At 39.2% G+C, this 27,713-nt stretch overlaps 12 protein-coding genes across 12 annotated transcripts; 5 read left to right on the forward strand and 7 right to left on the reverse strand.

Annotated features, from left to right (window-relative positions):
- Window positions 1-217: 217 nt before the first annotated feature.
- On the forward strand, window positions 218-844 carry XPT1 (xanthine phosphoribosyltransferase; the record flags this gene model as incomplete). Its single annotated transcript, XM_071050737.1, has 1 exon — window positions 218-844. One exon carries the CDS (start codon window positions 218-220, stop codon window positions 842-844), a length of 627 nt encoding a protein of 208 aa, XP_070908527.1.
- Window positions 845-971: 127 nt separating this feature from the next.
- SGM1 (Sgm1p) lies at window positions 972-2,777 on the reverse strand (the record flags this gene model as incomplete). Its single annotated transcript, XM_071050738.1, has 1 exon — window positions 972-2,777. One exon carries the CDS (start codon window positions 2,775-2,777, stop codon window positions 972-974), a length of 1,806 nt encoding a protein of 601 aa, XP_070908528.1.
- A 231-nt stretch (window positions 2,778-3,008) lies between these two features.
- Window positions 3,009-3,695, reverse strand: MCM22 (Mcm22p; the record flags this gene model as incomplete). Its single annotated transcript, XM_071050739.1, has 1 exon — window positions 3,009-3,695. The coding sequence occupies one exon, from the start codon at window positions 3,693-3,695 to the stop codon at window positions 3,009-3,011; it is 687 nt and encodes a 228-aa protein (XP_070908529.1).
- Window positions 3,696-3,878: 183 nt separating this feature from the next.
- Window positions 3,879-4,142, forward strand: TIM8 (protein transporter TIM8; the record flags this gene model as incomplete). Its single annotated transcript, XM_071050740.1, has 1 exon — window positions 3,879-4,142. The coding sequence occupies one exon, from the start codon at window positions 3,879-3,881 to the stop codon at window positions 4,140-4,142; it is 264 nt and encodes an 87-aa protein (XP_070908530.1).
- Window positions 4,143-4,284: 142 nt separating this feature from the next.
- Window positions 4,285-5,541, reverse strand: TTI2 (Tti2p; the record flags this gene model as incomplete). The annotated part of the gene is made up of 1 exon (XM_071050741.1): window positions 4,285-5,541. One exon carries the CDS (start codon window positions 5,539-5,541, stop codon window positions 4,285-4,287), a length of 1,257 nt encoding a protein of 418 aa, XP_070908531.1.
- Window positions 5,542-5,954: 413 nt separating this feature from the next.
- On the reverse strand, window positions 5,955-10,160 carry MET5 (sulfite reductase (NADPH) subunit beta; the record flags this gene model as incomplete). The annotated part of the gene is made up of 1 exon (XM_071050742.1): window positions 5,955-10,160. The coding sequence occupies one exon, from the start codon at window positions 10,158-10,160 to the stop codon at window positions 5,955-5,957; it is 4,206 nt and encodes a 1,401-aa protein (XP_070908532.1).
- An 853-nt stretch (window positions 10,161-11,013) lies between these two features.
- On the forward strand, window positions 11,014-15,816 carry IML1 (GTPase-activating protein IML1; the record flags this gene model as incomplete). Its single annotated transcript, XM_071050743.1, has 1 exon — window positions 11,014-15,816. One exon carries the CDS (start codon window positions 11,014-11,016, stop codon window positions 15,814-15,816), a length of 4,803 nt encoding a protein of 1,600 aa, XP_070908533.1.
- Window positions 15,817-16,015: 199 nt separating this feature from the next.
- On the reverse strand, window positions 16,016-17,104 carry HOM6 (homoserine dehydrogenase; the record flags this gene model as incomplete). Its single annotated transcript, XM_071050744.1, has 1 exon — window positions 16,016-17,104. The coding sequence occupies one exon, from the start codon at window positions 17,102-17,104 to the stop codon at window positions 16,016-16,018; it is 1,089 nt and encodes a 362-aa protein (XP_070908534.1).
- A 489-nt stretch (window positions 17,105-17,593) lies between these two features.
- HIR3 (Hir3p) lies at window positions 17,594-22,498 on the reverse strand (the record flags this gene model as incomplete). Its single annotated transcript, XM_071050745.1, has 1 exon — window positions 17,594-22,498. One exon carries the CDS (start codon window positions 22,496-22,498, stop codon window positions 17,594-17,596), a length of 4,905 nt encoding a protein of 1,634 aa, XP_070908535.1.
- Window positions 22,499-22,721: 223 nt separating this feature from the next.
- IPA1 (putative polyadenylation protein) lies at window positions 22,722-23,819 on the forward strand (the record flags this gene model as incomplete). The annotated part of the gene is made up of 1 exon (XM_071050746.1): window positions 22,722-23,819. The coding sequence occupies one exon, from the start codon at window positions 22,722-22,724 to the stop codon at window positions 23,817-23,819; it is 1,098 nt and encodes a 365-aa protein (XP_070908536.1).
- A 225-nt stretch (window positions 23,820-24,044) lies between these two features.
- RNJ42_00577 (uncharacterized protein) lies at window positions 24,045-25,082 on the forward strand (the record flags this gene model as incomplete). The annotated part of the gene is made up of 1 exon (XM_071050747.1): window positions 24,045-25,082. The coding sequence occupies one exon, from the start codon at window positions 24,045-24,047 to the stop codon at window positions 25,080-25,082; it is 1,038 nt and encodes a 345-aa protein (XP_070908537.1).
- Window positions 25,083-25,288: 206 nt separating this feature from the next.
- Window positions 25,289-27,592, reverse strand: PMT4 (dolichyl-phosphate-mannose-protein mannosyltransferase; the record flags this gene model as incomplete). The annotated part of the gene is made up of 1 exon (XM_071050748.1): window positions 25,289-27,592. One exon carries the CDS (start codon window positions 27,590-27,592, stop codon window positions 25,289-25,291), a length of 2,304 nt encoding a protein of 767 aa, XP_070908538.1.
- Window positions 27,593-27,713: the final 121 nt, after the last annotated feature.

A 27,713-nucleotide genomic window follows, 5' to 3' on the forward strand; every position in this document is an offset into this window, starting at 1 on the left:
CATGACCTATTCGTATTAAATATTGATCCAATGAAAAAAAAATTGCGATGAGCATTGGCTATTGTTGCGATGAGCTTTATTCTACATACACATCGCAATATATTAATAGATGCCATTTTAAAGCATGTCTGCTATTTGAAAATATTATTTTAATAGTTTTCGTATTGGAGTAATAAGCTCTCTACTCAACGATACTAAATACTCAAAAAAAAAAAAAATGTCTGACGATAAGATGTATATCTCATACAACAACATCCATAAGCTTTGTCAGCAAGTGGCCAAGCAAGTTTTGGAGAGGGATGAGAGACCTGATGTTATCATTGCCATTACCGGTGGTGGTATGATTCCCGCCAGAATTATCAGATCATTTTTGAAAGTTCCAGGTCAGAAAAACATTCCGATCCAAGCAATCGGTCTTTCGCTATATGAAGATATGGGTTTAGACAACAATGTTGATAAAATCGGTAAGGAAGTTATCAGGACTCAATGGCTTGATTTTGGTGCTCTTGACCAACATTTTGACTCTTTAATCGGTAAGAAAATTCTAATTGTCGATGAGGTCGATGATACAAGAACTACTTTGCATTACGCTGTAACTGAATTAGAAAAAGAGGTAGAAGAACAACAAAAGAGACTGAACAGATTGGATGAAAAAACAATGTTTTCTATCTTTGTTCTTCATAACAAGGACAAAAAGAAGAGAGCAGAGCTACCAGCTGAAATGATGGAATCTGGCAGATATTTGGCTGCCACTACTGTTCCAGACAAGTGGCTATGCTACCCTTGGGAAGCACAAGATATTGAAGAACACACTGTTCTAGCCAAAGCCCAAGGTAACGATTGATTTATTGCGACTCATAGATAATTCTTATTCTTAGATACTGTACTTATAAATAGCACAATACCCATGCTTTTATTAATTTGTTACTTGCATATATAGATAGAAACAGCAGTAAAGCTGAGGAAGGGAGTTACCGTATTTTCTCTTGTAGATCTATCATTTGCTTCACTTGTTCACGAAGCATGTCTTTCAAATCAAGAACATCGTTCTGCAATTCATCAACACGCTCAGTTTTCTCCCCCAAAATTTGAAGAGTAGTGTCTAGCTTTCCTTCTAATTCTTTAACCTCTTTCTCAAGTAACTCCTTTTCACTGTTAACGCTATTGTACTCATTATTTTTCTCGATTAGCTTCAGTATTTCTTCGTTAGCAGAAGATTTTTCCTTTTGTAGTCTTTCAATTTTTTCATTTAAAGATATGATCTCATTCTCTAAACGACGTATCTCATTACCAAGCTTTGTGACTAGGTGTGTGTTTGTTTGACCCGAGTTCGAAGGTTGTGTACTGAGCCTTCTAAAAGATCTATCATGAAAATTCATTTCTTCTAAGGCATCCGCATCTTCAGGGAAATCAATTTCTGAATCCTTCGAATGAACGAAACTGTTTTTATCTAAATCAATCATATCCTGTGTTTTCATGTTTGATGAATCAACTCTACCGGATACACTACCGCGCTCTATTGACATACTATCGATATGGCCCTCAACATCATTGATAGGGTCGAGTTCTGCTCTGAAATCATTCCAATCGTTGGCTGCTGTATCGATAGAACTAGGTCCTAGTTCTTGCGTTCCCGGTTCTTTTTTGTAGTTCTTCCTCTGTGTTTCGTATTTCTTTTCCAATAAATTATAGTCTTCTTTTAGATTCTCTAACTCATGCTTATTTACAGAAATGTCTTTCTCTAAGGATTCGTATTTACTTTCAATTTCTCTTTTTAAGCTTTTCTCTTCTTCTAGTATATGTTCGACGTTTGCAAGAACAGATGTCTTTGTTTCTAATTGAGTTTGTAATTTCTTAACTTTTTGTTTATAGTCTTCTACAGAATCCTCCAGAGTGTTTATTTTCGAATTTAGAATCGATTCAATACTGGACCAATTAGATTTACTGGATTGAAATTGCTCCTTCAAGAGAGTATAAGAAGTATTCTTAGTTCCAGTGTCCTTACTTTGTTCATCTGACTTATTTTCTAGTTCAATTCGTAGCTGTTCTAGTTGACTTTCGAGTGAAGTTATTAATTCGTTAGATAACTTATTATTCTTCTCCTGTTCGTCCCGAAATTCAGACTTTTGGTTATCAAGCTTTAATTTAAGAGCTTGGTTCTCAGCAATTAGTTTAGATGTGTTTTCCCTCTCAGAAATCAGTTTTTGCTCTATATCTTTGATCTTGATTTGTAAGTCCCCAGAGATCTTCAATTCGTCTGATTTCAACTCAAAATTTTTTTCCGAGTCTTTCAGCTTGGCTATGAGATCATCTTTTTCCCTTAAGGTTTCATCTAATTCTATTCCCAGCTGATCTCTTGTCGACCTTATCTCTTCTATGGCCTCTTTGAATTTTCCAAGTTGCAATGTACTCACCTCTTCATTTCTTTTATATTTCTCTACAGCTTTCTTCAGCTGGTCTATCTCTTCATCCTTACCCTTTACCAGTTTCAGCACACTACTATCATTATTAGACTTGGTACTCTTGAAGTTTTGTTTAAAATCTATGATATGCTGGTCTAGGATCTTAATTAACTCAGTACGGTCAATACCAGATATATCAGCAGGAATCCATTGATCCAATTCACTGTCGACTACATCCACAAGGGACTCTTTGCTATTTGACGCCGTTACAGACCCTACATCCTCAGTCGTGGGAACATTCTTCTTAGGTCTCCTTCTCTTCTGCGCTGCAAGGTTCAGCCTTTCCTCTAGGGATAGTTTCTTGCTTTCACTCATTGATTTGTTACTATATTAAATTTCAAGAAGAAGAAATCCTTATCAGCCCAATTCCCACACTATAAAGAGTCAACTTTATGGTTAGGGTTTGATCAACTTTATTTACTTAGCTTCCTTCCAACTTGGTTTTCTTCTCTCTCTGTCAATTCTACGGTACCTTAGTAGGCACGTGACATAATTATTAGTGACAAAAGCATATACGCATGGGTCATACTTGCTCAAACGCTTCTACTACACCGATAAATCAAGCAATTTGACCTTATCAGAGTTTAGCTCCAAGAGGTTAGCTCTCAGGAGCAATCTGTAGAGGGCTGGCGCCGTTTCACGGGCCCGATCAGCCTCCATCTCTTCTCCATTGAGCAGGGGTGTCAGGAGCGACATCATCTGGGCCTCTGAAGTATGATCTGGGTCATTGGGTACCATGTACTGTTGAATGAAGCTTGCTAGCTCATATCTGACCGCCTCATTATCAGTTTCGAGCTCTGACAGCGTCCTTTGCTCCGCACCAGCTGCGCGTCGATCCTCAGCTGATCCCGCAGGAGGATTCCGCTCAAACTCAGCAATTGTCTCCCCCATAGCGGTATTCAGTCCCTTAATATCCTCGAGATATGTCCGCTGCAGCTCAACCATCTGTCTCTCGCACCGCATCCACTCCTCCATCGACGCGTCCCGGCCCTCCAACCGCACAGTCAACAAGTTCAGCCCAATTGGGTCCTGCCGCTCCGGCAGGTACATCGGCCGCTGCATTACTTCACGCCACACTGCATCACTCACAGCAACCCGCCTGCTGTGCACTGTGGACCCGCCGTGCTGCTTCCGCTCAACCAGATCCTGCAACGCACCGTGCGACTCCCGCAGGAAATACCGCTTATTCTCCACCTCACGCTCCAACCGCTCAATATACTCATCTAGCACCATCGGCTAATTCTTTTTGATGTAACTTTGATGTCCCCCCAACCACCGAATGGTCTTAGATCGTGATGGGGCTCTCTTCACTCGACGGCCTTTTTAAAGGCCCGAGATTCCGAAAACTGGCATTTGAAGCTTTAAAGAGCCATATGCATAGCTGACTCCCACAACAAGCACATAGGAATACCATTAATGTCGTCGTTAAACAGTGAGCTAGCGAGTCTGAGTGACAGCTCGAAGAAGGAGATCGCTGCGTATTTGGATGCCGAGAACTCGAAGCAGAAGGTGCGGACCTCGATCAACCAGTTCACCGATATCTGTTTCAGGAAGTGTGTTGACCGGGTGGACAGCGGGGACTTGAGTCAGCAGGAGGAGCAGTGTCTGTCTAGCTGTGTGAACAGGTTTCTCGACACCAACATCCGTATAGTCCGGGGTCTGCAAGGTGCGCAGCAATAAGTGCAAAGAAACCCCTCTCATCCCCTGTATGTAGCCAAATGAATATACAAATGCAAGAAATTTTATATATCTTTTTTAAAATTATATGCTTATATCAGAATCTCATGCTATGTATTATGTTGAGAATACCTCATGCTATGTATTATGTTGAAAATAGAAGCGTGTAATCTATGCCGTTTATGTCTTTCAGGTGCGGTAAGTCGTCCTCGAAATTAACACCTACACCCTTCAATTGGGCGACTATACCGGCTAGTTCGGTGTCGATGTTGCTGGACTCCTGTCCCTCTTGCCTTAATTTGCCGTAAATCGATAGCACTAGTGCCATGAAATCGTATTTGTGAGCAAGAACCCGGTCATTGTTGCATACCTCTATCGCATGTCTAACTGTTTTAATTACCTCATATACCAATGGTTCAAATGCTGTGAAGAACGGGTCCTTCACCAGGTATTGTCCTAGATCGTAGATTAGTCTTTGTAGGAGCACAGTACTGTTCTCACCAAGATAATCGAAACATTCACGGATAGTACGTAGCAAAAATATCGTTAACTTTTCGTAATTACAGCCACATCTTAGCAGACAGTTCTGTAATACCACTTCTCCAAGGAATTTTCTAGTGTTTAAATTGCGTTTTACCACATCGTCAACAAATTGGGCCTTATATAGGACCCCGATTGTCGGTATTACAGTCTGCCATATCCTTAGTGTGTCAGCTGGATCATAAGATGGTGGTAAGTAGAAACAAAAATTGACCAGTAGATTTTCGTACTCCGAGAATAGACCAGTATCTCTAAGGGATATCCATTTTGCACTGGATTGCTCATAAAAGACCAGCTCAAGCATAGTTCTCAATAATAACACTGCTGGCATCCTTATTCCATGCAAATCCGAGGTGTCGTCAAGTAGATTGAGCAAGTATGGATTTATCCACCATATATTCTGCGACATTTGCGATATTTTGATATACCTTAAAATTGTAAAGCAAAGAGGAATACTCCTTAGTCCTCCGTTTCTCTTCCATTCTTCATAGATTTCAGCTTCACCAAACGAAAATCCTAGTTTTGGATTCAGCCCTTTATATTTAGTACGTTTGCTGTCTACTCTGGACTTCTTTATTAACAGAGGCTCTATTGTACTAATCAAACATTCCATACATCTGTCACGCTCGCCATCATCTGCCAGTAAGTTCCACAGGTGGTCAACTTCCTTGATAACTTTAGAGACTACCCTAACTCCATCAAGAGAATAGACACACAATTTCAAGATCAGCTCTCTCAAGTCAAACCCAGCCGTTGTGAGGCCCTTAGCATCCATATTATTCAGCTCATCGCATGCCCTTAAAACAATTTCCTCATTCGTCTTGTCTACCTTATAGACGATACTAATATTTTCTATTGACATCAGGAACTCCTCGGATACTTAGCTTGCTACTATGATAAACTGTACTCAACTCCTATGTGTCATGCTAGAAATACTCTAAACTATAAAATGAGTGAAACCGATGAGGTCAATTGATTCTTTATAGCTAATCACTCCCGTGTATTACGATGAAAAGTGATGATATTAGCTATTTATCCCCATATATAGTGCTTATATCAATGTCTTAATATATATAAACCATACTTGTTGACGTTTGTTAGCTATTTAAATCATTATTAGAGGAGTATCTGTGTATGCTATCAAAATAAAATAGTTCTCTTAGTTTTAAAATAAATATACATGATTAGTAGAAAATGAAAATAAAGAAATAAAACTAAATAAATAAGTATTCGGACATTCACGGAAGGGATGGATTTTATTTATTGCGTTGTTTATCAGAATGCATCTTCAGCAATGTCTTCATGGAATAATCTACCTTCCAAGGTTGGCTTTATGATACCGACTCTAATAACGAAGTCACCAAAATGTTCGCCATCGTTCTTTTCTAAAGCATATCTCTTGAACAGGGGCTTAATCTCATCAACAATATCGTTATCGTTTAGATTAGCTCTGTACAGCTTGTTCAATCTTTGACCGTAGAAACCACCACCGAGGTATAGGTTGTAGGTATGAGGTGCTTTCCCGACCAAAGCTAGCTCAGCTAACCAAGGTCTGGAACAACCATTTGGACAACCAGTCATTCTCATAATAATGGTATCATGACGCAAACCGTACTCCTCCAAGGTATCTTCTAGTTGAGTAATAACATCAGGTAGGTAACGTTCGGATTCTGCAAATGCCAAACCACAGGTTGGTAAAGCAACACAGGCAGAAGAAGACAATCTCAAACCGGTGTAATCGGCGTTGTCCAGTTTGTGTTCAGCCAATAGGGCCTTGATGTTATCTAGGTGCTCATCACTAATATCCGAAATAATCAAATGTTGATTACCAGTTAATCTGAAGTGACCTACGCCAGTCTTCTTCATATATTCAGCGATTTTACGTAGACCAGTTTTGTGAGGAACCTCAGGGGTATCCAAAACTCTACCATTTTCGATGTAGGCTGTGAAATGATTTTGATTGAATTCATCCTTGACCCAACCAAAGTAATCAATGTTGGAGGTAATTTCATATGATCTTTCTGGCTCGAACTTACCACCCCAGATCTCTTCCGCTTTTTGTCTATAAACTTCAACACTTAGAGTATCGACAGTATATTTAACACGAGCTTGTTTACGATCTTGACGGTTACCGTAATCCCTTTGGATAATCAATAGCGCCTCAAGAGCTGGTAGTAGTTCTTCTGTCTTCACGAAACCGAACGAAGAAGCTACTCTTGGATAAGTTTTCTTGTTACCATGAGTAGTACCCATACCACCACCGACATAGACGTTATAACCTTCAACTACATCGGTTTTCTCATCTACGATTGCAATTAAACCAATATCAGCAGAAAAAACATCAACATCATTATATGGTGGTACGGTCAAGTTGAACTTAAATTTTCTTGGCATATAAGTTGGACCATAAATTGGCTCGATATCTACCAAAGCGTTACCACTAACAAGAGTCTTCTTCTTTCTTGGACCTTCATTCCTTGAGTCGAATCTTCTATTCCAGTCATCTTCGTAATCTTGATCTTCTGGACCATCCAACCAAATTTCATGGTATGCGGTAGTCTTTGGCAAGAAGTGTTCTGAAATTTTGGCACCCATGTCTGAGACTTGTTGATGAACCTTAGCTCTGGCTGGCAAAGTAGTTACCATAACATTTCTGTTAACATCACCAGCAGCAGCTAATGTGTCAATTAAAACAGCATTCATACCTCTAATTGTGTGTTTCAAGTTCCTCTTCAAGACACCATGGATCTGGAATGTAGCCCTAGTAGTTAACTTTAAGGTACCATTACCACTGTCGTCTGATAGTTTGTCTAAACCTAACCATTGTTGGCCGGTACATTTACCACCAGGTAATCTGGCCCTAGCCATGAACTGATAAGCTGGTTCCAAACCTTCACTCTTACGAATCTCTCTTACATCACGATCTTCTTGGGTATAGATACCGTGGAACTTCATCAACTGTTCGTTAGAGTATTGAACGGTACCTGTAGATTCATCAATTAAATCAGAAGCAATTGTACCTCTTAAAAAGTCAGAGTTTAACTTAATGTCTTCATTAGTGATAGGTTTTGGTTCATCTTCAACTTCGATACCAGAGACACCTAGAGCTTCCCATAATTTTGGTTCCCACTCTGAATAGGCAGTTTGATAACCATCTGCATCCTGGTCATCACCCAGACCCAATGGAGCAAGGAATTTAGCACCTAGAGCCTCTAATCTCTTAAATAAATCCTGAGATGGTTTATTGTAGTACTTCTTGTCTTCCTTACGAGGCCAGTATTCTGAGTCACCCAAACCAAATACGGAAACATTCAGAGATGAAAGGTCAATATCAGTGGATGCTTTCAAAGCATCCCAGAATGTCTTACCATCTTGTGGAAATTCACCTTGTCCACCTGTAGAGGTAATAAACACAGCATTTTCTTCACCAGGAAGGTCCTCAAGAATAATGTCATCCATAGATAAGACTGTAGCCTTGAGTCCTCTAGCAGTGGCTCTACCATGCAACCTCTTTGCCAAGTTAGAGGCATTACCACCATCGGAAGCAAAGTAGATATGTAGTGGAGGACCAGAAAGACCGTTCAACAAATCATCAAGAGCGGCTTCTGCTCTTCTATTTTGCTTTTGAGTAATAGCATCAGAAGCAGATTGAGCCAAGTTTCTTGCTAATTCAGGATCTCTCTTTGCAAGCAAGGTAAGCTTATTTTCCTTCTCTAGGAAAGTTTGAAGTTGCTTTCTTATTACAGAAGAATCTAATGAGAAGGCTGGGGACTCATTGTTATCTTCCTTAGAAGGATCATATCTGTATAATGGCCAATAACCAGACTCAACACCAACCTTAGTCTCTTGAAGGACCTCTAAAGGTGTATCTTTTTCTGACTTATAAGGTAAGTATGCTAAAACAACCGAAGGACCGTTGTACTTAGCAGCTTCAATGAATGCAGTTAGTAACTGTGTATAAGAAGAGTAAACAGCGACTGAAGCAACGTATACATTATGGAAGTTCATAGCATATAAACCGACATCCTTCTTTCTATCCTTAGAGGCCTTTCTGTGTTCGTATGGCTCAGAGTCGATAATTAACATGTTAATATTATCATTAGAGGTCAATATTTGGTGGACACCAGAGTTACCTAAATCGTATGACCAAGCATCTGAACCAATTAACCAGCTTGATTTGAACAAGAAAGCGTTAGCATCATTTCCTGCTGTTTTAAGTAGTTCAATTGCTGTCTTTGAATGGGCATCGTTCTTTAAGTATTGATATATTTCGGCACCTAGCTTATTAGCCTCAGTTAACTGTTGTTCATCTAGGGATTTATCGTGGAAAGCAACCCATTTGGATAACTTCTGAACAAAGTCACCGGAGTCCTGTGAATGGAACAATTCAGGATCTAGACTCTTCTTGACTTGATCTAGTAGATTATTTCTAATTGTCTTGGATTGCAAGTAGCGACCATAACCGTATTCTGGAGAGTTAACATTGACAGAGGGGCTGGAGTACTCATTAATAATGGAAAGGTTGTCCTTCAGTAGTTGTCTTAGGACCTTGATGTAAGCATCTTCTAAATGTAGCACATTTTGGACAGATTTGTGATATTGTTCAGCATTTTGAACATCGCTAACAGCGGACTCACCAACAAATAAGTTGTTAACTGGATCCTGAGAACGCAAGTTATCAATGATCTGAGCCAGAGCTTGGTTGAAATCAGTTACTCTGTTACCAATCTTAGTGAGAAGCAATTGCTTGATGTTGCGCTCGACCAAGAGGTCAAAATCGCCGAAGAAGTCCAAGAGGAATGGTTCGAATTCTGGTGATTCACCATGCTTGGAGCTGGTTCTCGAGGAGCCTTGCAACAACGTAATTCTGGAGATAGATTGCGGAGCTCTCTCTAAGATGTCTGCGAGCAGACCCTTCTTGTACTCTGAGATGTTATAGACTGCGACATCGCTTGGAGAGTTCTTGACAAGCTCATCTCCGTACTGCGACAAGTTAATAATCAAGTCCGTGGCACCTTCTGTCCCGGCCAAAGTGGCAGCTGCTGTCAGGTCCTGGGATAGAGCGTCCTCACGTAGTAGACGCTCGAAGTTGACGAAGGTGAGCCCAGTACGTGCCAGCGAGGCCCCATTAGGGAACCCGACATTAATGGGCAAACCGACGTCGCGCACTGCGGGGACCACGGAGTAGTCCTCGAGGTCCAGGTCTACCACCACGGCAACCGAAACCGAAGTGGACTCACTAGCTGCCAGCGCATAGAGCTGCGGCAACGACCGCAGCAACGTGTGCTGGTCAATTACGACTACACTGTCTCTCTCAAAATCACGTGACAATGGATCAGTGGAGGCCAACAGCTGGGTGGCCTGGTTCCACCCGAGCAAGCCCAGGATGGCGGAGTCTCTGGGAGCCAGGTCCTTGGCCCGGCTCACGTAGAACACATCTGTATCTGGCAATTGCAATTGCAACCCTTCAGCACCAGTCATTTTGTTCTTTTCTTTAATAATCTTATGCTTGAGTCTCCAGAGAGAGAGAGAGAGAGAGAGAGAGAGAGTTATAGTATACAAGTAGATACTACATACCTATATATAGTGTGGTTCTTGATCATTGAAGCCCAATGCCATTTAGCATAGGAAGTCCGTTGTGGCTGCCTCCATAACACACAGCTCTGCTACAGAATTAACACGTGAATCATCCAGTCCATCATATATACCATATACTACGACGTGCTATGCCATAGTATAAAGGTATGGCAGTACTATGCCATACTACAACGTACTATCAAGCTAGACACATCACGACTACGCAATGCAAAGCGTTGCTGAGTAAACTGTGTCTCTCTTAGTGGCCACAGTTCCAGTATGCGCTCACGTGTCTATCCTCGGGCCAATTTCTCAACCACACCCCTTTCGCACGACACATTTGTGTTGTGAACACACTGTGTACAGAGGCAGTGTGTACAGAGAGAGAGGCACACAAAAGTGGTTTTTCTTTTTTTGGGGGAAGCGTTGATGGAGTCATCGTCACGTGGTGTATTTCTTTGTACGTGTAGTCACACCATCGTATCGTACTATATTATATCTAATACTACGATACAGTCACATGATCTGTTTTGGAAGTATTATTACCCGGATCGGGGTTTATTTGTCACTTCTCTTTTTATTCCGTCAATCCAATCCCAATAATAAAGCAGTGCGGGCGGGCAAAGGTGCAGAGCAAAGTGGCCCGTCGGCGGTTATCCAGAGTTTTTAAAGTAGTTTGTATGTAAACTGTATTCGGATTAAGGATGGCTATCTCTATATACACTCCACAAAACAAGGGGAATTTGTACATAGGAAGATGTTTTCCAGTCTTAGGAAGAAGCAAGGGGAGCCTACCAACAAGATGGGCCTCGGCAGAGTGCGGGCCTCTAACACTACGAATGCCAATACGCTAGTGCTAAAGGCCGGGAGTATGATAGTAGGCGGGGATAGGGACTCTAGGATGAATGACAGGTCCGGGACTGGGACTGGGACTGGGACAGAGACCGGAACAATGCCTGGAAATGAGGCCGGGATAGAGGCTACTGTAGATGCGCAGGCGCATCCTCACTCTCATCCTCACTCTCACTCTCACTCTCATTCTCAATCACATGCTCAGTACCAGACTCATTCTCACTCTTTTAGACAGGTGATTGATGGAATTGAGTTGAATAGAGCTGAGGCTGTTGAGGTGCCGCGTGCTAATGCTGATGGTAATATTGAAGTGAGGTCTAGGAGAACAACCCAGGTAAACCTGGTGTACCACGAGACCAGACATTCAGAGCACCTCGTGATGCTTGATCTGGCGACGCTGAAACATATAAAGGAAGGCCAACTGTGTGAGTTGATGACTTATAGGAAGAGAGCTCACAACAGTGGATCGGCAAGGGACAAGAAGATTTATTTCATCGCAAGAGACTTCGATGCAGAGACTAGAAGAAGATGTAAGAACTTTGGGAATATATCAGTAGCTGTTGGACACCTCCAGAGCTTGCTTGACCTCCCGCCAAGATCTAAGGTCTGGGTTAAAGTAAAGAACAAAGCAGAAATGGAAGCTGATCTCATCGAACTGCATATTAAGGATATACTGCTGAACAGAGGTGATATGTGGTGTCTCTCGTCTGAAATAGTGGATTCATGTGCCTTCTCGGGCCAGAAATTGACCTTCTTAGACTCAATCCGGACTACCGTAAATGGTATCTATAGAAATGGTAAGAAAGTCCTATCTGGTTACATTGGCGAAAATACTAAGATAGTCTTTAGATCAGAATCAGCAAGATTGCTGTTTATCATTCAAATTACTAACGAGATGTGGAGTTTCGACGAAACTGGAGAACAGATGTTCCAAAAAATGATTAATTCCTTTTTCCCTAAGATTTTCAAGAGATGGAAAGATATTGATACTCACCATAGTATTACCATCGCATTTGCTATCTCGATGGATATGTCATCTCAATCTCATAAAGATCTAAAACCTGGTGAAAGGATCAAAAACACAACAGATTATTTTAGAATTGTTGTAGACCAAGTTAGTGTGATCTACTGGACAGAGATCATGGAAACCCTTAGGAAAGAATTTATGGAGATTACTGAAGATTTGTTATGTCAAAAATCTGATGATGAGAATGGATTCTCTGTAATTAAAGGAAGATTCACCCCAGTAATCAAGTCGAATATTTTGGAATTGATTAATTTTGCAGCCACTACAATAGTCGATCCATTCAAACAGATTGATCTCAGACATACTTCGACACATGTCATGATTATAAGTCCAGGAAAGGGTTTATATGACGTGGACTATGATTTACTGAGACTTTCTTGCCAGAAATTACTATGCCTTGAAATAACAATGGATTTGATATGCTTATCACGACCACCATTACATGTTGTACCTTTATTCAGGTATATCGACTATGAAAACAAACTTCATCATGGTATACCTCCTTGGTTGAACATCTTCTTCTGGAACGATAAAACTAAAGATACCACGAAATGGACACCTAAGTGCCAAATTTATGACCTCCAAATGATGGGTCTTACAGATAATGAAGTTGTTGAAAAAATTGAGTTGGAATATCTATCCCCAACGAGAAAAGAGAAGGATTTATCTACATTGATGTCTAATTATGATAGAGATATATTCTTACACCCAGATGAGCGCAGCGTTAAAGATAATCATCTTCAAAAAAATGAAAATATTGACTCTAAGAGGGATATTGTTAATAATAATATTCTGACTAATACAAAAAACTTAGTAATACCCAATGCAAAATTCATGGAACCTGTAATTGAAGATGTCCAAACACCAGTAGTTACCGGTAATATGTACCTCAATAAAATAGAAGAAACATCGTTTTCAAACTCTGAAGGTACGCGTGCTGAAAGCTCAGTTATGACTGAGTCTGTATCTGCACTAACCTCTTTGAAAGATATCACAAAAAAGTCATCAATAAGGGATTTTACGCAGAAAATTATAACACGGTTAATGCCAAATAAGGATTGCGAATCAAATGAAAATAATACTATTAATTTTGATGTTGAAATAAGCAATGCTATTGAAGAAAACTATAACAGTGTTTCAGAAAGAAGTTCTAATAAGTCAAAAATTCTGCCTCATCAAAAGGACCTGAATCTTTCTTCTGAACAGCCATCTGCTGTGTCAAAGGAAGACATGATACACAAATTAAATTTCCAACTGTTTGGAACAGAAGGCTCAGAAATTGAAAAAAAGAATTCCTCACAGATGAAAGACAGGTTAACTATCTCAACATATAACTCAGGAAATCCTACTCTAGGTAGTAACAAAACGTTCGAAATACATGCTTCTGGGAGTCCACAGATTCAAACCAGGTCGAAATCTCCAGATTCTGATTTACTTTCTCTTAAATTTGTTAATACCGATGATTGGGTTGAGATCTTAGGTGATACAGTCCCTGTTCATGATTTTTTTAAGGACGATATCTTACCAACAAGATGGAGGGATGTGTGGCCAAAGGATATCTTTAGGAAGTATAGCAAATGGAGATCATTTACAACACCAGCTGAACTTCCTATTACTATTCCAAATTTCCCTTCTAGAAATGAATTAGAAAATAACTTTACACTGCGGAACCATTCTGTAACTCTCAACTGGGAACAGGAGTTATATAACTTCACTGCGAAAGATCTGTTAAGAAGTATGATTTACTTACGTTTATTGGTAGGGTTCCAAATTTGTACAAGTAAAGAAATAGAAGAAGTAGAACTTTCTAAAAAAGGTGACAGAGATATAGTCTCTATTCATAAATACATCAAGGGTGATGTACCTTCAAATTTCAAGATATATATGATTTTAGGTCCTGAAATTCATAGGCTTCATTGTGATCCTAGTGGCATAATTAATGTCGAACGATATATTGCTAAAAGGGATAGAAATGTGTTTGATCAGGTGCCCAGTTATAACTCTTTTGTGAAGACTAGGTATGATAACAAATATAGAGAAACAAAGGTTGACCCAATACATATGAATCGACCTGACTTCAACTGGAATTTGCTAGACCAATTCCTTGCTGGTTATTCCGACCCTTATCTTAGTGATAGATGGCATGGCTTTCGCTCAAAATATGTTGTATTACCTACTGACATACCACAAAATACATTTTCAATGGTTGTTAATGGGAAAAATGAGACTTTAACAGCAGAAGAAATTCGTGTTGAAGGACTGAGAAAGTTGATAACATCTATAACCAAATTGAAATTGTTAACAGCTGAAGAGAAGAAACAACAGAAGGGAAAGAAATCTGAGCTCCAATCTGAGGTGATCTTTTATACTGGTTCACTGTTCGATTTTTTAAATGAACAACAGACCCAACTAGACAGTTCTATTCTGAATTTCAAGGATTCTATATTTGGTGATAGCTCTAAGAAGCTTAATAGGAATATTGATCTCCGTAATCTATCGCAAGAGATTCAATTAGGTGAGAATAGATTACTTTTAGTTACCAGAAAATGGCACTGGAAGAAGCATGCGAACTGTTTTGTTGGGTCGGAGATGGTTAACTGGCTGATTAGGAATTTTTCAGACATAGAGACCAGATCTGCTGCAGTAGAATATGGACAGAAGTTGATGAATGATGGTCTTTTCATTCATGTTCTAAATAGTCACAGCTTTTTAGATGGTCATTATTTTTACCAAATATCGCCTGATTACGTCATTGATACAAAAATAATTGAAAAATCTTGTAATAACTTACTACAAAATTCAGATAGTAAAAATACTTTGAAGAGAGTAAAATCGGAAAGTTCTTCCGAAACAAACTTAAATTCTTCTAATCTGGTTATGACTACAAAGATAGCATCTGAAGAAACAGAAGAATCCCTAAACGCTGCAGCACAAGTTAGGAAAACGGTAGTGTTAAGTAATTCTATGATTATTAATGTTGACCCGTCATCAAAATCCTACAAACCAGAAACATGTACAGTTCATTACGATAGGGTACATAATCCTGAGCATTGCTTTCATATTAGATTAGAATGGCTAACTACTACCCCAAAGCTAATTGATATTTTGCTGGCTAATTGGTCCCGGATATGTGAAAGATATGGGTTGAAGTTGATAGAAATACCATGGAACGAGCTTTGTACCATCCCCAATGTTGACCCATTCCATACTTTCGTATTGCTGAAATTGGCTATTAATCCATGGGAGGATCCTGAATTTAAAGATTCGGAACTGTTCTCGAGAAGTAAATTTTATTATCATATCCATCTACTTAAGATCTCTGGATTTTTGCTGGATAATAGAGCATCAAAATTCTTCAATAATACAGATACAGAATTTAATATCCAATATTCATGGGGTACACCGCAGTTTAAATATGCACAATATATCCATAGTACAGGTGCATATATCGCTGAAATGCGAGAGAATGGTGACATTTTTTTGGCGCCAAATAATGTTTACATATCTAGGGTTAATCGAGCAAATGTGGTTAGCAGGACTAAATCAGGACCGACATTTAAAGTCGACGCCCAGAAAGTCATTATGGAATTCTCCAGAACGTGTTCAAGTTATGTAAAGTTAAGGACAGTATTCCTTGACGCCAAAGAAAACTGGTTGCGTGATAGGAATATAGAAGAATGAATGAATTTTATGGGACGCTCAGAATATTTAACATCATGAGTTATGATAACATTCCTTTATATAAGGAAGTAGATTTATAGATACATAGATAGTATATTATAGATGAAATGTTTTATAGAAATATATATTTTATATATTCGTTAAGTGATGCAGCATGATAACTGTAATTATACTATTATTAAAGTTTTTTTTCCGTTGATTAAGCGCCGACTAGTCTTTGAGATGCTTTAATAACATCACCAAGAATACCAGCGGCGGTAACAGCAGCACCGGCACCGGCACCTTGAATGATAACTGGGTTGCTGTAACGCTTAGTCTTGATAGAGATAACATTGTCAGAGCCCTTCAAAGAAGCAAATGGGTGTGAGTGGTCGTATTTTTCAATTCCAACAGAGGTAGTGCCGCTGGCGACATCAACCTTACCAATAAATCTTAAAACCTTGTTCTCTTTGGCTGCTTCTTTCTTAAGTTCAGCAAGTTCGTTGTCGTATTCTGGTAGCTTTTCCATAAATTCAGCAACGGATTCAACAGACTCTAATGGCTTTGGAATTAGGGATTGTACTGGGAATGAAGTAGGAGATTCAACCTTTAGACCAGAAATTCTGGCAACAATGGTAACCTTTCTTGCAACATCTAAACCATTTAAGTCATCTCTTGGATCAGGTTCTGTGTAACCCAACTCCTTTGCTACCTTAACAACATCAGAGAACTTGACATCGTTAGAGGAGGTGGTAGAAAATTCATTGAAAATGTAAGACAAAGTACCAGAGAAGATACCTTCAATCTTTTCGATTTCGTCACCGGTTTGGATAATTTCTCTCAAGAAACCTAGAATTGGTAGACCAGCACCAACGGTAGCTTCATGGTACACCAGACCGTTAGTTGGCTTACCAGAGAATAGGGAGTTCCAAGTGGCTAAGTCAGAAGAGAAGGCCTTCTTGTTTGGGGTGGCAATAGAAATACCGTTTTCGACAAAAGAGGCGTACTTGCTGGCAATAGCAGCACTGGAAGTGTTGTCGACTAGGATAGCTGGGCATGGAGATTTCTTCAAGTAGTCAACTAGCAAATCCAGATCCATTGGGCCGTCAGTGGCAGCATCGACAGCAGCAGACCAGTTAGAAGACAAGTCCAGTGGCTTGTAGTCCTTAGAGACCAGGGCCTTGTTCATCTGAGCAACATAGATGACATTATAGGAGATGTGAGACTTCATGGCCAAAATTTGGTCCATGAAAGCAGAACCAACAACACCAGTACCAATGACTGCAACGTTAACACACTTTGAACTCATTTTTTATTTTATTTTTATATTAGGTTACTTCGTTATTCAAAGAATTGAAATAGACAGAGGATAAAAAAAATATGAGAATTTCTTATATTTAGCTCAATTGAAGGTATTGCAATTAAAAAATACGAAGTTTGTCGATCATAAAATGAGTCCCTTTACCATATCAAATCAAGAATATTTGCTAGAAGTGAAAAAAAAATTGAAAAACTGTGAAAAAAAAAATTTCAGCGATTTCGGCCTTTCGAGCTGACATACGTCATACTTTGGGTATTTTAAACCTTTTCACATGCCCAAAGGTCTACCAAAAACCTCCATCCAGCACCTAAGAAAAATTTGGATGTTCCTAAAAAGAAATGAACGATCTTCCGAAGTGTAACCAGCAACGGTTGGCTCTACTGTAGCAGGTCACATGTACAAAAGTAGGACTTTGGAAGCCAGATGAATAGATGCAGAAAAGTAGGGCCAAATGGCACATGATATAAATGGCACATACTATGACTTCTCTACGAATACTTTAATTTTATCGAAGGCGTCCTTCTTGCTTACCTTTTTCCTGAGCATAGCCTTCAGGTCAGCTGGGTTTTTAGTGGCCTCTGCGGACTCCGTGATCGAGGGTTTGTCCTTTGCGTAGGGTTTGTAGACGTACTGGAAGAAGATCGACAGGCATACGGTGTCGTAGGTGACACTGTTGGTACCTTTCTTCAGCTGGTAAGACACGCGGAGCACCTCAGTGATGTCTTCTGGAAGAGGGTTGTCCTTCAGTTTCGCGATAATCTCGTCACTATACGGCATGAAGTCTGCAGAATATACAGTGCTCATATAGAGCTCGACCTCAGCTTTGTCCATAAGTTTGTACTTTTCGGAAACACATGCCAGGAAGTAACTAGTAGCTATTTCGCTTGCTTTAGAAACGTAGGCCATACCTGAGCTGAATCTTCTTAGTTTTTTAGTTACTAGACCTATAGATGTTGGGTCTTGATCTTTTTTCAACAACTCTAAGTAAAACATGACATATGTATAAGTGAATACGAAATGTTGGCCAGGTCGCTCAAAATCAGGTTTCCAGATATTAACTAGATTTTTGTTAACAGCTTTTATTGAGACTAAATTATCCATGCACTCCTTGGCCTTATTGATATCTCCAAACTCTTCGAAGTGGATTTTGGCTAAAAAATAGTAAGGCTGGTGTTGCCATTTTTTCTTGTCCATAAAGAGTATATGGTTCAGTAAAGCTATGATTTTCAGGAAAAAGGCCTTCCGTTGCTCTTCTGTTGACAGTGACTTATCGATAGACCAATCCATATCTGAATGATCTAAGAAAAATTTGTTTTCCTGTAACATCTGTAGACAATTTTCATACTCTAACTGATCTCCCTTCATAAAATTGTAAAGAAAGTACAGTTGCATTAGGTGTGGCTCAACTACAGAATCTTTTATGGAAGTGGTCTGCTCAGCAATTTCGCACGCTCTCTTAATATTCTCTAGCACAGGAACTTTATCAGTACTTTTACTATTGTATATAACATCCGCGGAAGAATAATAATTTAACCAATTTTCAGATTGATATAATTTAGTAGGGAGAAGTTCTTTGGTGAATTCGTTAGCTATCTTATAACATTTCAACATTGCTTCTTCAATTTCGTTATCTGCTATTGAGAAATTAGAAAATTCCTCTGAGGGGTTTTCAAGATTGGATTGTTGTGATTGAGAAGAATTTGCTGAATCAGAAGGTAAAAAGCACCACTTTTCCATGGGTTTGAAATAAGCAATCATCAATTCGTTGGATAAAGACTCAAGGCATTCAGTTAGGACCTTCTTTTCTTCGTTTGTACGAGAAGTCTCAGCATCAAAATAAATAGTGACCGCCATAATATAACATAGTATGGCTTGCTTTTGATGCCTGGCAATGTTTGATTTCTTTTCGGGGGATGATAACTTGTCCGCGGTCCAAAGCAGATCATCCTCTACAATGTAACTATAGCATCTTCCTAACAGAAACCAGCTCTCAAAACGCCTTGTGTTATATAAAATATCATTTTTGAACATTGTTATGATTGCATCTAGTTCAGATGGTCTGGCTTGAACCGATTTTTTTCTGATTTTATATAAATTAAGAGCTTGAATACCAGCAACGTAAAACACACCAGCATCAAGTGCCTTTTGGAACTCATCACCAGGAGTTTTTAGTTCAATTTTTTCCTTACCTTCAAAGGCTAAATATATTTGTTTAGCGGTTATGTTACTTTTAAGATAGCTGTTAAATGAGTGGTTATTTCTCATCATAACATAACTGTCTTGAGTAGTCAAATCTCCAAATGTCTCTATTATTGTATCAAGGATTTGTTTGGAAGATATTTTAGCAGTATGAATACATGGATGTTTATCCTGGTACTGTAATTTAACCAAATATATACCCAATGGAAGAGAAACCATCTTTGACATCTCCATAGGTTTGGTATCATGTTGAACAACAACTGAACTATCACCTGAAAGGAGGAAGTGATATTTACACCACATAATTTGTTTTAACTGTGAGAAGGCTTTTTCATTTGTGAATTGACAGATTAGATTTTCTGATACTTGCAGGAAATCACCATTAGCATAGTCACAAAACTTATAGAACCCTACAGATGTATGCATATAATGAACGAGGTCGATTATTGAGTTCTCAAGATCAAACTCAGGTTCAGAAATAGTCCTCAGCTTAATGTTCAAAAAGAACAACAACAATGACGATACGTCAATAAATAATGATTTCAATTTTTTCGATGATTTGATTGCCAGCTCAAAAAATGTTTTACCACCATTTTTTGGGCTAATATTACAAGGTAACATTGGAAATAATATGTAGAAAAATTGACCCAACTTTATCATGGTCTCATCATACCATTTAAATGTACTTTGCGACCAGCTACTATTTTTCAGTACTGTTACACATTGATGACTGATATTCTTTAATAGTGATAATGTAGACAGTAACCTTTCTTGTCTCGATTTTTCAGGTAAACTGTTATAAGTTTCATCTGATATAGTTTCGTAAAGCAATGATAGCATGATTGAAAATGTCAATGTTGACTTTTGTAGATCACTATTAGCGCAGTATTTTGTATAGATTAGTTCCCATAATTTGAATTTCAGCATAAATGGTGCACCTTTAAGAAATTCGATCATATCATTATTTTCCTCATCAGATGGTAATTTACCTTCTATTTCATTATCCGATTGATTGTTTTTTTGCTGATTATCCAAGATTGACGCAATCAATATGTTTTCTAAAGAGGCTAAATGGGTGGCACTAGCATCTTCGCATTCAGTACCTTCAGAAGAAGATGCTAGCTTATTTAACATATTAAGTTTTTTGATTTGAGAGTCAACTATTGCGATGCTAAAATCCATAATGTGTTCAAAATTGCCATATGATATAGATACTGGATTAGATAACCTCGCAGAAATTTTTTTTATTTCATTTAACTTTTCCATTAGTTGGGGATCTTTGACATCGGCAATACATTGAAGATAATTATATTGACACCATAGATATCTTATTTTCCAATTATCATCTTTAAAATCTGTAGCGTTAAATAATGTAAACCATTTCTTAATTTTTTTCTCCGTTTTTCCCCTTTGCAATTTTTGTTCGTTTGCCTTTAATCCTAGAAGGAGTTTGTCACTTAGTTCTTCAGTAAGTGCTACCAACAAGTTAATCAATATTTCAAGGACAGCCAATGCAACAAATCTATTCTTCAAGGGATCGATTTGGATAAAATTAAATATATTGCGCTCAATATTTAGTGTGAGCCATTCGACATCTTTAAACATTTGTGTATTCCATGTTGTCGAAAGTAAAAGACTACCTCCTTCACGATTATCAAATAAATACCATAGCAGTTTAAATCTTATCTCATGGAAATGGTGACTTCTTATGGATATATTTGCTAGGAATGAATCTAAGAAGTCAGTGCTTATGTCAGGTTGTAAGTTTTTCTGTTTCTGAAATGATGACGATTTTAAGAGTTCCTTGAAGTGATTGAGATTTAATTCCTTCCCAATATCTTCATTATTTTTCTTAAAATCTTTATCATGTTCTGAAAAGCAATCTGTGTGCCATTGGCTCCATTTTTTCATACACAACAAAAAGTCATGATGAGCTATTAGACTTTCGTTTTCAACGAACGGATCCTCCTTCACAACATCACTATATTCATAGGGAGTTTTGATTTCAACTCTGTTCAAATTTTGCGAGTAGATTTCAAAAGTCATCTTAAACAAAAGCTTTCCATCATCCTCTGTACTATCTGCTTCGCCCCTATCTCTAAACCTCTTACTGGTTCTTTGAGCTTGTTTTGGTTCAATCTCAGTGCTAGGACGTTTCTTTGGTAGAGTACTTACGCTGACAATTCCTTTAGCCTCGGAATCATTTTCCTTCTTTACATTTGGTTCTTGTTCATTACCTTTTGTAGACTCAGTTTGTTCTGATTTGGTAGCATTCTTATTCTTAACATCCTCGTTAACAATAAATTTGATGCCCTCTATTGGTGCCTCTGTTTCAGCATACGGATCGGAGTTCCTGCCATAAAGAGCTAGTGTCTTTATTGTTGGCAACGTTTCTCTGAGAGATCTAACCAGTGTAGGCCAATCGTATGAGCTTAGGTCGATTTCGTGTATATCCAAAGTTTTTAAAATTTCGTCGTCCTCATTTCTTAATTTATTGAGTTTCTCGAGGATTTTGAGATACTTAGGATCTGTTTTTGGTTTATTAGTTAACAGCGATTCATCATGCATGAAAGGGTTACTCTGCTCAATCTTAGTGGTATCATGGAGATCATTTAGGATGTTGATATACTGAGAGATCAGCACTTTCAATTGAGGAAGAATATTGGAGTGTTTCCTGCCTGTGAAGTAGAGATGAGAGTTTTTACTCATAAACTCACACTCTAGCAGTAGTTTCTGGGCACGCTTACTCTTAAAGCTTTCGAATATCTGTATCAACACCTCAATCACGTTATGATCCGCGTCACTATGTCTTAGCGACTCCACTAGATTCTCCACCATCTTCAACACGTTATCCACAATCTCTGGCGGGTCCAGAGTGTCATAATCCTGCTGGATCAGGTACTTGTAGTAGTAGAACCCGCGGTTCCTGTACACCAAGTACCGCAAATTGTCCACAATCGAAGAACTATACGCGTAAAACCCCCACTTATTCGGTTTAATTACATCCTGAGCCATCAATACCTTGAACACAGAGTCTGCACCACTATAATCACCAGCCTTGAGCAACTTCAACGCCTCCTGGAACAACTGAAAGCACTGCTCAATCTGGGCCTCCCTCGAGTGCTCCTCCGCCTCGAGCTTCTCAATATCCGGTGACTGGTTCAGGAAACTAAACGACGACATCTAGCTCTCTGATATATCTGATACTAAACCAATTGAGTACCTTGTAGTATAAGAAATACCCTGATATATTCTTGCTTATGTTTTGAAGACCTTCCTTATAAAATGGCCTTTGCAGTATACCGGGCCTTTAATATTGAAAAAATTGGGCCTTAGAGCCAGTATATTGAATTTAGCTCATCGCAAAGTAAAAGTCAGGATCTAAAGCAACGGACGAAGGCTAGAAATGCGGTACTTGGTAGAAACGTTGCCTAACATTGGGGTGACTCTGGTTTCGGTAGAGGGTGACAGCCCAGCACAGCCTATGCTCAAGGCGATGCCCAAGGCGATGCCCAAAGCGATGGATATAGCTACAGTTACAATCACTGAGAGTGGAGAAATGCAGATCAAGTATGGTGATCAGGTTGTCAAGGTTGATGTTGGTACTGGGTTAGAACCAGGGTCTGTGGAGGTCCGTGGGTCTTATGTACGTCTGAAGCATGAGCTGGCAGCCCGGCGCAGAGATGCCTCTTTAGTTGATTTGCCAGAAGACAAGTGGGGGATGGCGGTGCTGGAAGCTTGTGGTAGCGGTGGTTTCCGGTTTATGTGCTGCAATTGTCAACAAGAGTCGGTTCTGGACTCTCGCGGGAACGTTACCAGGGTCAATGAGATGCCTTCTGAGTTTTGGGCGGAGTTCATGGATTTCTGGCACTGTCACAAACCGAGTCTCGAAGATGATAAGACCAAGGCCCTCCCTCTTGATGCCAAATACATTGATTTGAAACCTAGATCTGGAGAACTGCTGGTTGGTAACAGTTTCTTTCAGGTCTGTAAGGAAACAATTGAGGACAAAGTGACCATAGGCGATGGCGGTTCACCCGACGTGGATTGTATCAACTGCAAGCATAAATTGGGTACCATCGACCATAGGAGTGACCTGATAACGTTACAGAAGAGAAACCTCACCTTACAGCTGGGATCAGAGACCCGAAGAGAGATCTATGCTGACTACCTCGAGGTATTAGCCAGCATAGTAAGCCTTCTCAAATTTAATTCAGCAAGATACTTTAGGATTGTGGCTCCCGACGGCACAAAGCTGTTCCTGTGGTTGTTGGCCTATGAAGTAGATGTACACTTCGCGGACAAACACCTCTCAGATAGCTACAAGCTTTTATACTGTGACAAAGTCGATAAATCTCTACCCAACATAGAGGAAGTCACCATACAAAACCAGACCGTGTTCGATAGCTTCTGCCAAAAACTGGCAGACACCAATCACTGTCTACCGAGCCAATCCCAGCACTTCTGCGAATGGTCTGTATCATACCTATCAGTGAACAGCTAAGCAAGACTATCGATTTCGAGAATATAATAAACATAACCACCATTATATCGTTGATATAATGGTATAATATTACACGAATGCACGTGCACTGATTTTTGGCGAATTTTGGGCTGCGGGAGACCTGAGCGATGACCATTGATACAAGACAGAACCTTTTTATAACACAGGTATGTGATTGTATGGTCCTAGTGGTTTATCAGCATTGATCTTTCGTATAGGGTACTAATGGTCAAAGTAGTGAAACGTACTCCCACTTCGAGGGAGGAGATTGTGAGGACGGCGAGAGATGATGAAATAGGGTTCAGTTTCTTGGAGATAGTGGATAGGGTTGACTCGTTGCCTGCTGATTACGAGGAGTATGAGCTGTTTAAGAAGGAAGTTTACTATCTTACTACTGAGTATGGGACCAGGGTTGGTTTTGTGTTGAAGGTTGTTTATGAGGAGATGCTGAGAGTTGCAGAACACGAGTTTACAGATTTATTTACTAAGGATGAAGAGAGGCATGAAATCCAGTTCCGGTCGGGACTTGGTTATGATAAGAGGAATGGACTTCTTGATGTGTTAGGTAAAATTCTCTATGAGAAGTCGTCGTTAGATGGGGTCAAGGGTTGGAGAAATGAAAAATATGCAGTATGGGTGAACAAGAAGCCCTACGTTTTGGTTGAACGTGCACTCTCGGGTGTGCTTGGAATTATCACATATGGTGTTCATGTCAACGGTTATATCTTGGACAAAAACACTAATGAAATACGCTTCTGGATTCCTAGAAGATCAAAAACAAAACCCACATGGCCCTATATGCTGGATAATATTATAGCTGGTGGTTTGGGTTATCCATACGGAATTGAGGAAACTCTTTTCAAAGAGAGCGTAGAAGAGGCAAATTTGTCGAAATCTGTTATTGAGAACAATATCAGAGCTGCCAGTGTCGTTTCCTACTTCTACTTCCCTGGCTCAATTGATCAAGATAAATTTGCAACAGAAGCCTCTTCTATTGTAGGTGAAGTTGAGTATATATATGATCTTGAGTGTTCTGCTGATATTCAACCCAAACCAAACGATGGTGAGGTTGATAGTTTCAATGTTCTCAATTTACAAGAAACATTGGACGCTCTAGTCAATAAAGAGTTCAAACCAAATTGCGGACTGATTATGGTTGAATTCTTGATCCGTCATGGGTACATTACTGCTGAAAACGAACCTAACTACTTGTTGTTGATTAATAGAATGCATCGGTCATTTCCTTTCCCCACCTTAAACTGATACACACATGTAATATTATATATATCCTTCAGTTTTTTTTCTTTCATATTCTAAGGTAGAATTTATGTGACATTATAGACAAAATATTTTTCATTAAAGTTATCAATTGCTACTATATATACCTAATATAGATTTAGTAACAGAGTTTATGAGATTTTTATAATTATTCTTGATGTTATTAAATTTTTTTGATAAGTCTCAATTCACTATTTAGCATAGTTTAGAGTTATGTCCATCCACATTCTATTTTGAACTTGTTCAGGAGTTAGAGGTGTACCGTAAATTAATGGTGCAAAATAAATGAAGAACCAGATCATGCCCGATAGAACAACAATATTGAAGATTAAGTATGATTTACCTGAAACTTCGGGCTGTCTATCATAAGATGATCCAGGCTTTTCTTCGTCATTGGATGGGTCATACGATTTACATTGGCTAAAGAGCAGTTCCCATACACCAACTGAAAATAGTGCAGCAATCAAATGAGCTGGTAGATAATGATGTAAAAATTTTTGACGGCCCATTAGGAAGAATGGGAAGTAATGACAACACCAACCACAGAATAGGAATGCAAGTGGCCCATATACCTTCTCTCTACTGATTTTGTTCAAAACAAAATAACCTCTTTGTCTAGACAATTGGTCGGCTAGGATTAAACCAACATAGACTGCCAAACTGACCACTTCAAACCAAAACCCAACAATATTACCAATAAAATAAATCTGTCTTTTTTCAGAGGACTTAGTCCAGAAAGAAACACCAGACATGCTTCCTGGCCAAGATTGTGGTTGTGAGGCAAATGGGTGCTCTGAAGATAACTTATTGTTATGTTCAAACATTAGTTTTTGCTGTTCCAACCATTTGTTCAAAAATGGCATTTTTCTGATAACCTTTGGTACATGTTGATTTCTGTTACCTTCAACGTTTTCGATGGAATCAATAACCCATGAATTACCTTCTTCGAGAAGCTTTTTGTTACCATTAACTTCTTGTTGGGAGAAACCCCAGTCTGGCAGTAATTGATCATTGTGAGACCATAAGGCAACATTAGTTTCAGAATGCACGATACGAATGATTGTAATCTTGGACTTAAGTATATGACCAGCGTCACCCTTTTTCACAGGATCGAAGGAGAAAACCATGGAGTTCAATTTTTCGTTGAAATCTTCCTTTTCAGGACTTATAGTAGTAATCTCTTCGTTGGTTGGGTAAAGTGGAGAAGCCACATCGTGAGCAAGTAGATAAGTGTCAGTGTTAACGTGTCTTAATCTAAATTGGTCTCCAATCAGTACTGGTTTTGTCCTGTCTCCACCTAAATCTTCAAGAGGAACGATTTCCCATTGATTGTTGATATCACTCTCTGTGTAAGCAGTAACTTGTTGGCCAGAGGAAGAGATACGACCATCCTCATAACGGGTTGGATAATTAGCCAAGTGGGAATGTAGGTATGCGTCGGTATCATAATGCTTTATAGTAATAATATCGTAATAGTTGACCTGCATTGAAGCCATAGTTATCTCAGACTCCTTTAACGTATCCTGGAATTGAGCAGACATAAAGACATCGCCAGTACCAGAGGTATTTAAGACATTGAAATGAACGTGGAACCAAAATAAGTAGATTAGGAAAGGAATTAGAATTAGACCATTCAGTCTGCGACCAATGTGTTTGATTAGCATCCTAATGGAGATTTTGGCATTGATATCCCACAATTGCCACAAATTGACTAGAACTGGGATACCAATGGAGGCATAGGTCAAGACACCGATATACTTGGTTGAAATGACAAATGATAATGAGATACCCGTTAAGTATAGCCAAATGTACCAGTTCCAACTAAATGGCTGCGTCAATTGGTACTTATAGAATCTAACGTAGCAGTATACACTTGCAGCAATTGAGATAAGTAAGGTTGCATCTAGCAAGATCAATCTTGTCTCTGTTACATGGGCATTATCGATGGCCACAAGCATGGCACCAGTGAAACAAGTAATTGCCTTGAAGTTTAGCTCCTTTAATGTCTCGAACATGATTGGAACTGTTAAAGTACCCAAAAGCGCATTGAAAGATCTGTATGCCAGGAAAGGTGCAGGATGTTTATCGTAGCTCATTCCAATTTCATCAAACTTAAAGGAACCGTTATAGTTGCATAACCAACCAATAAAGGCTATCAACATTTTAGCGAAAGGAGGATGCACATCGAAGAAGAACGTTCTCTCTAGGTAGTACGAGGCGAACTTACCAAAATGAACTTCATCGAAAACAACCTCACGAGGATACCATATCTTGTAGAATCTGACAACAAATGCAATACAAGTAGCAACATAAACACCGATTCGGTAGTAACTACTAGGGTCAGGACGAGGATTCAACAACCAGTTCTGGGCCAATTGCTCAGTGGCAGCAACACCCTTGGTGTATTTCATAGTTGGATCATCAGAATCAGCCTTGCTGCTGGAATTCTCTCTAGAGAGAGACTTCTTCACAACGTTTCTCTTAATGACAGCCATTTATTAAGTGTAAATTTCACCAACTGTTGTTTAGTTCTTATTCGATAGCGAAACACAAAGTGGGGTGGAATGAAGTAGAGGTTAATGGATAAGGCAGTTAAGGTAATCGACGAGAGGGGAA

Source organism: Nakaseomyces bracarensis (genome assembly GCF_045282275.1).
Source record: "Nakaseomyces bracarensis strain CBM3 chromosome Unknown Scaff3_0, whole genome shotgun sequence".
Lineage (NCBI taxonomy): Eukaryota > Fungi > Ascomycota > Saccharomycetes > Saccharomycetales > Saccharomycetaceae > Nakaseomyces > Nakaseomyces bracarensis.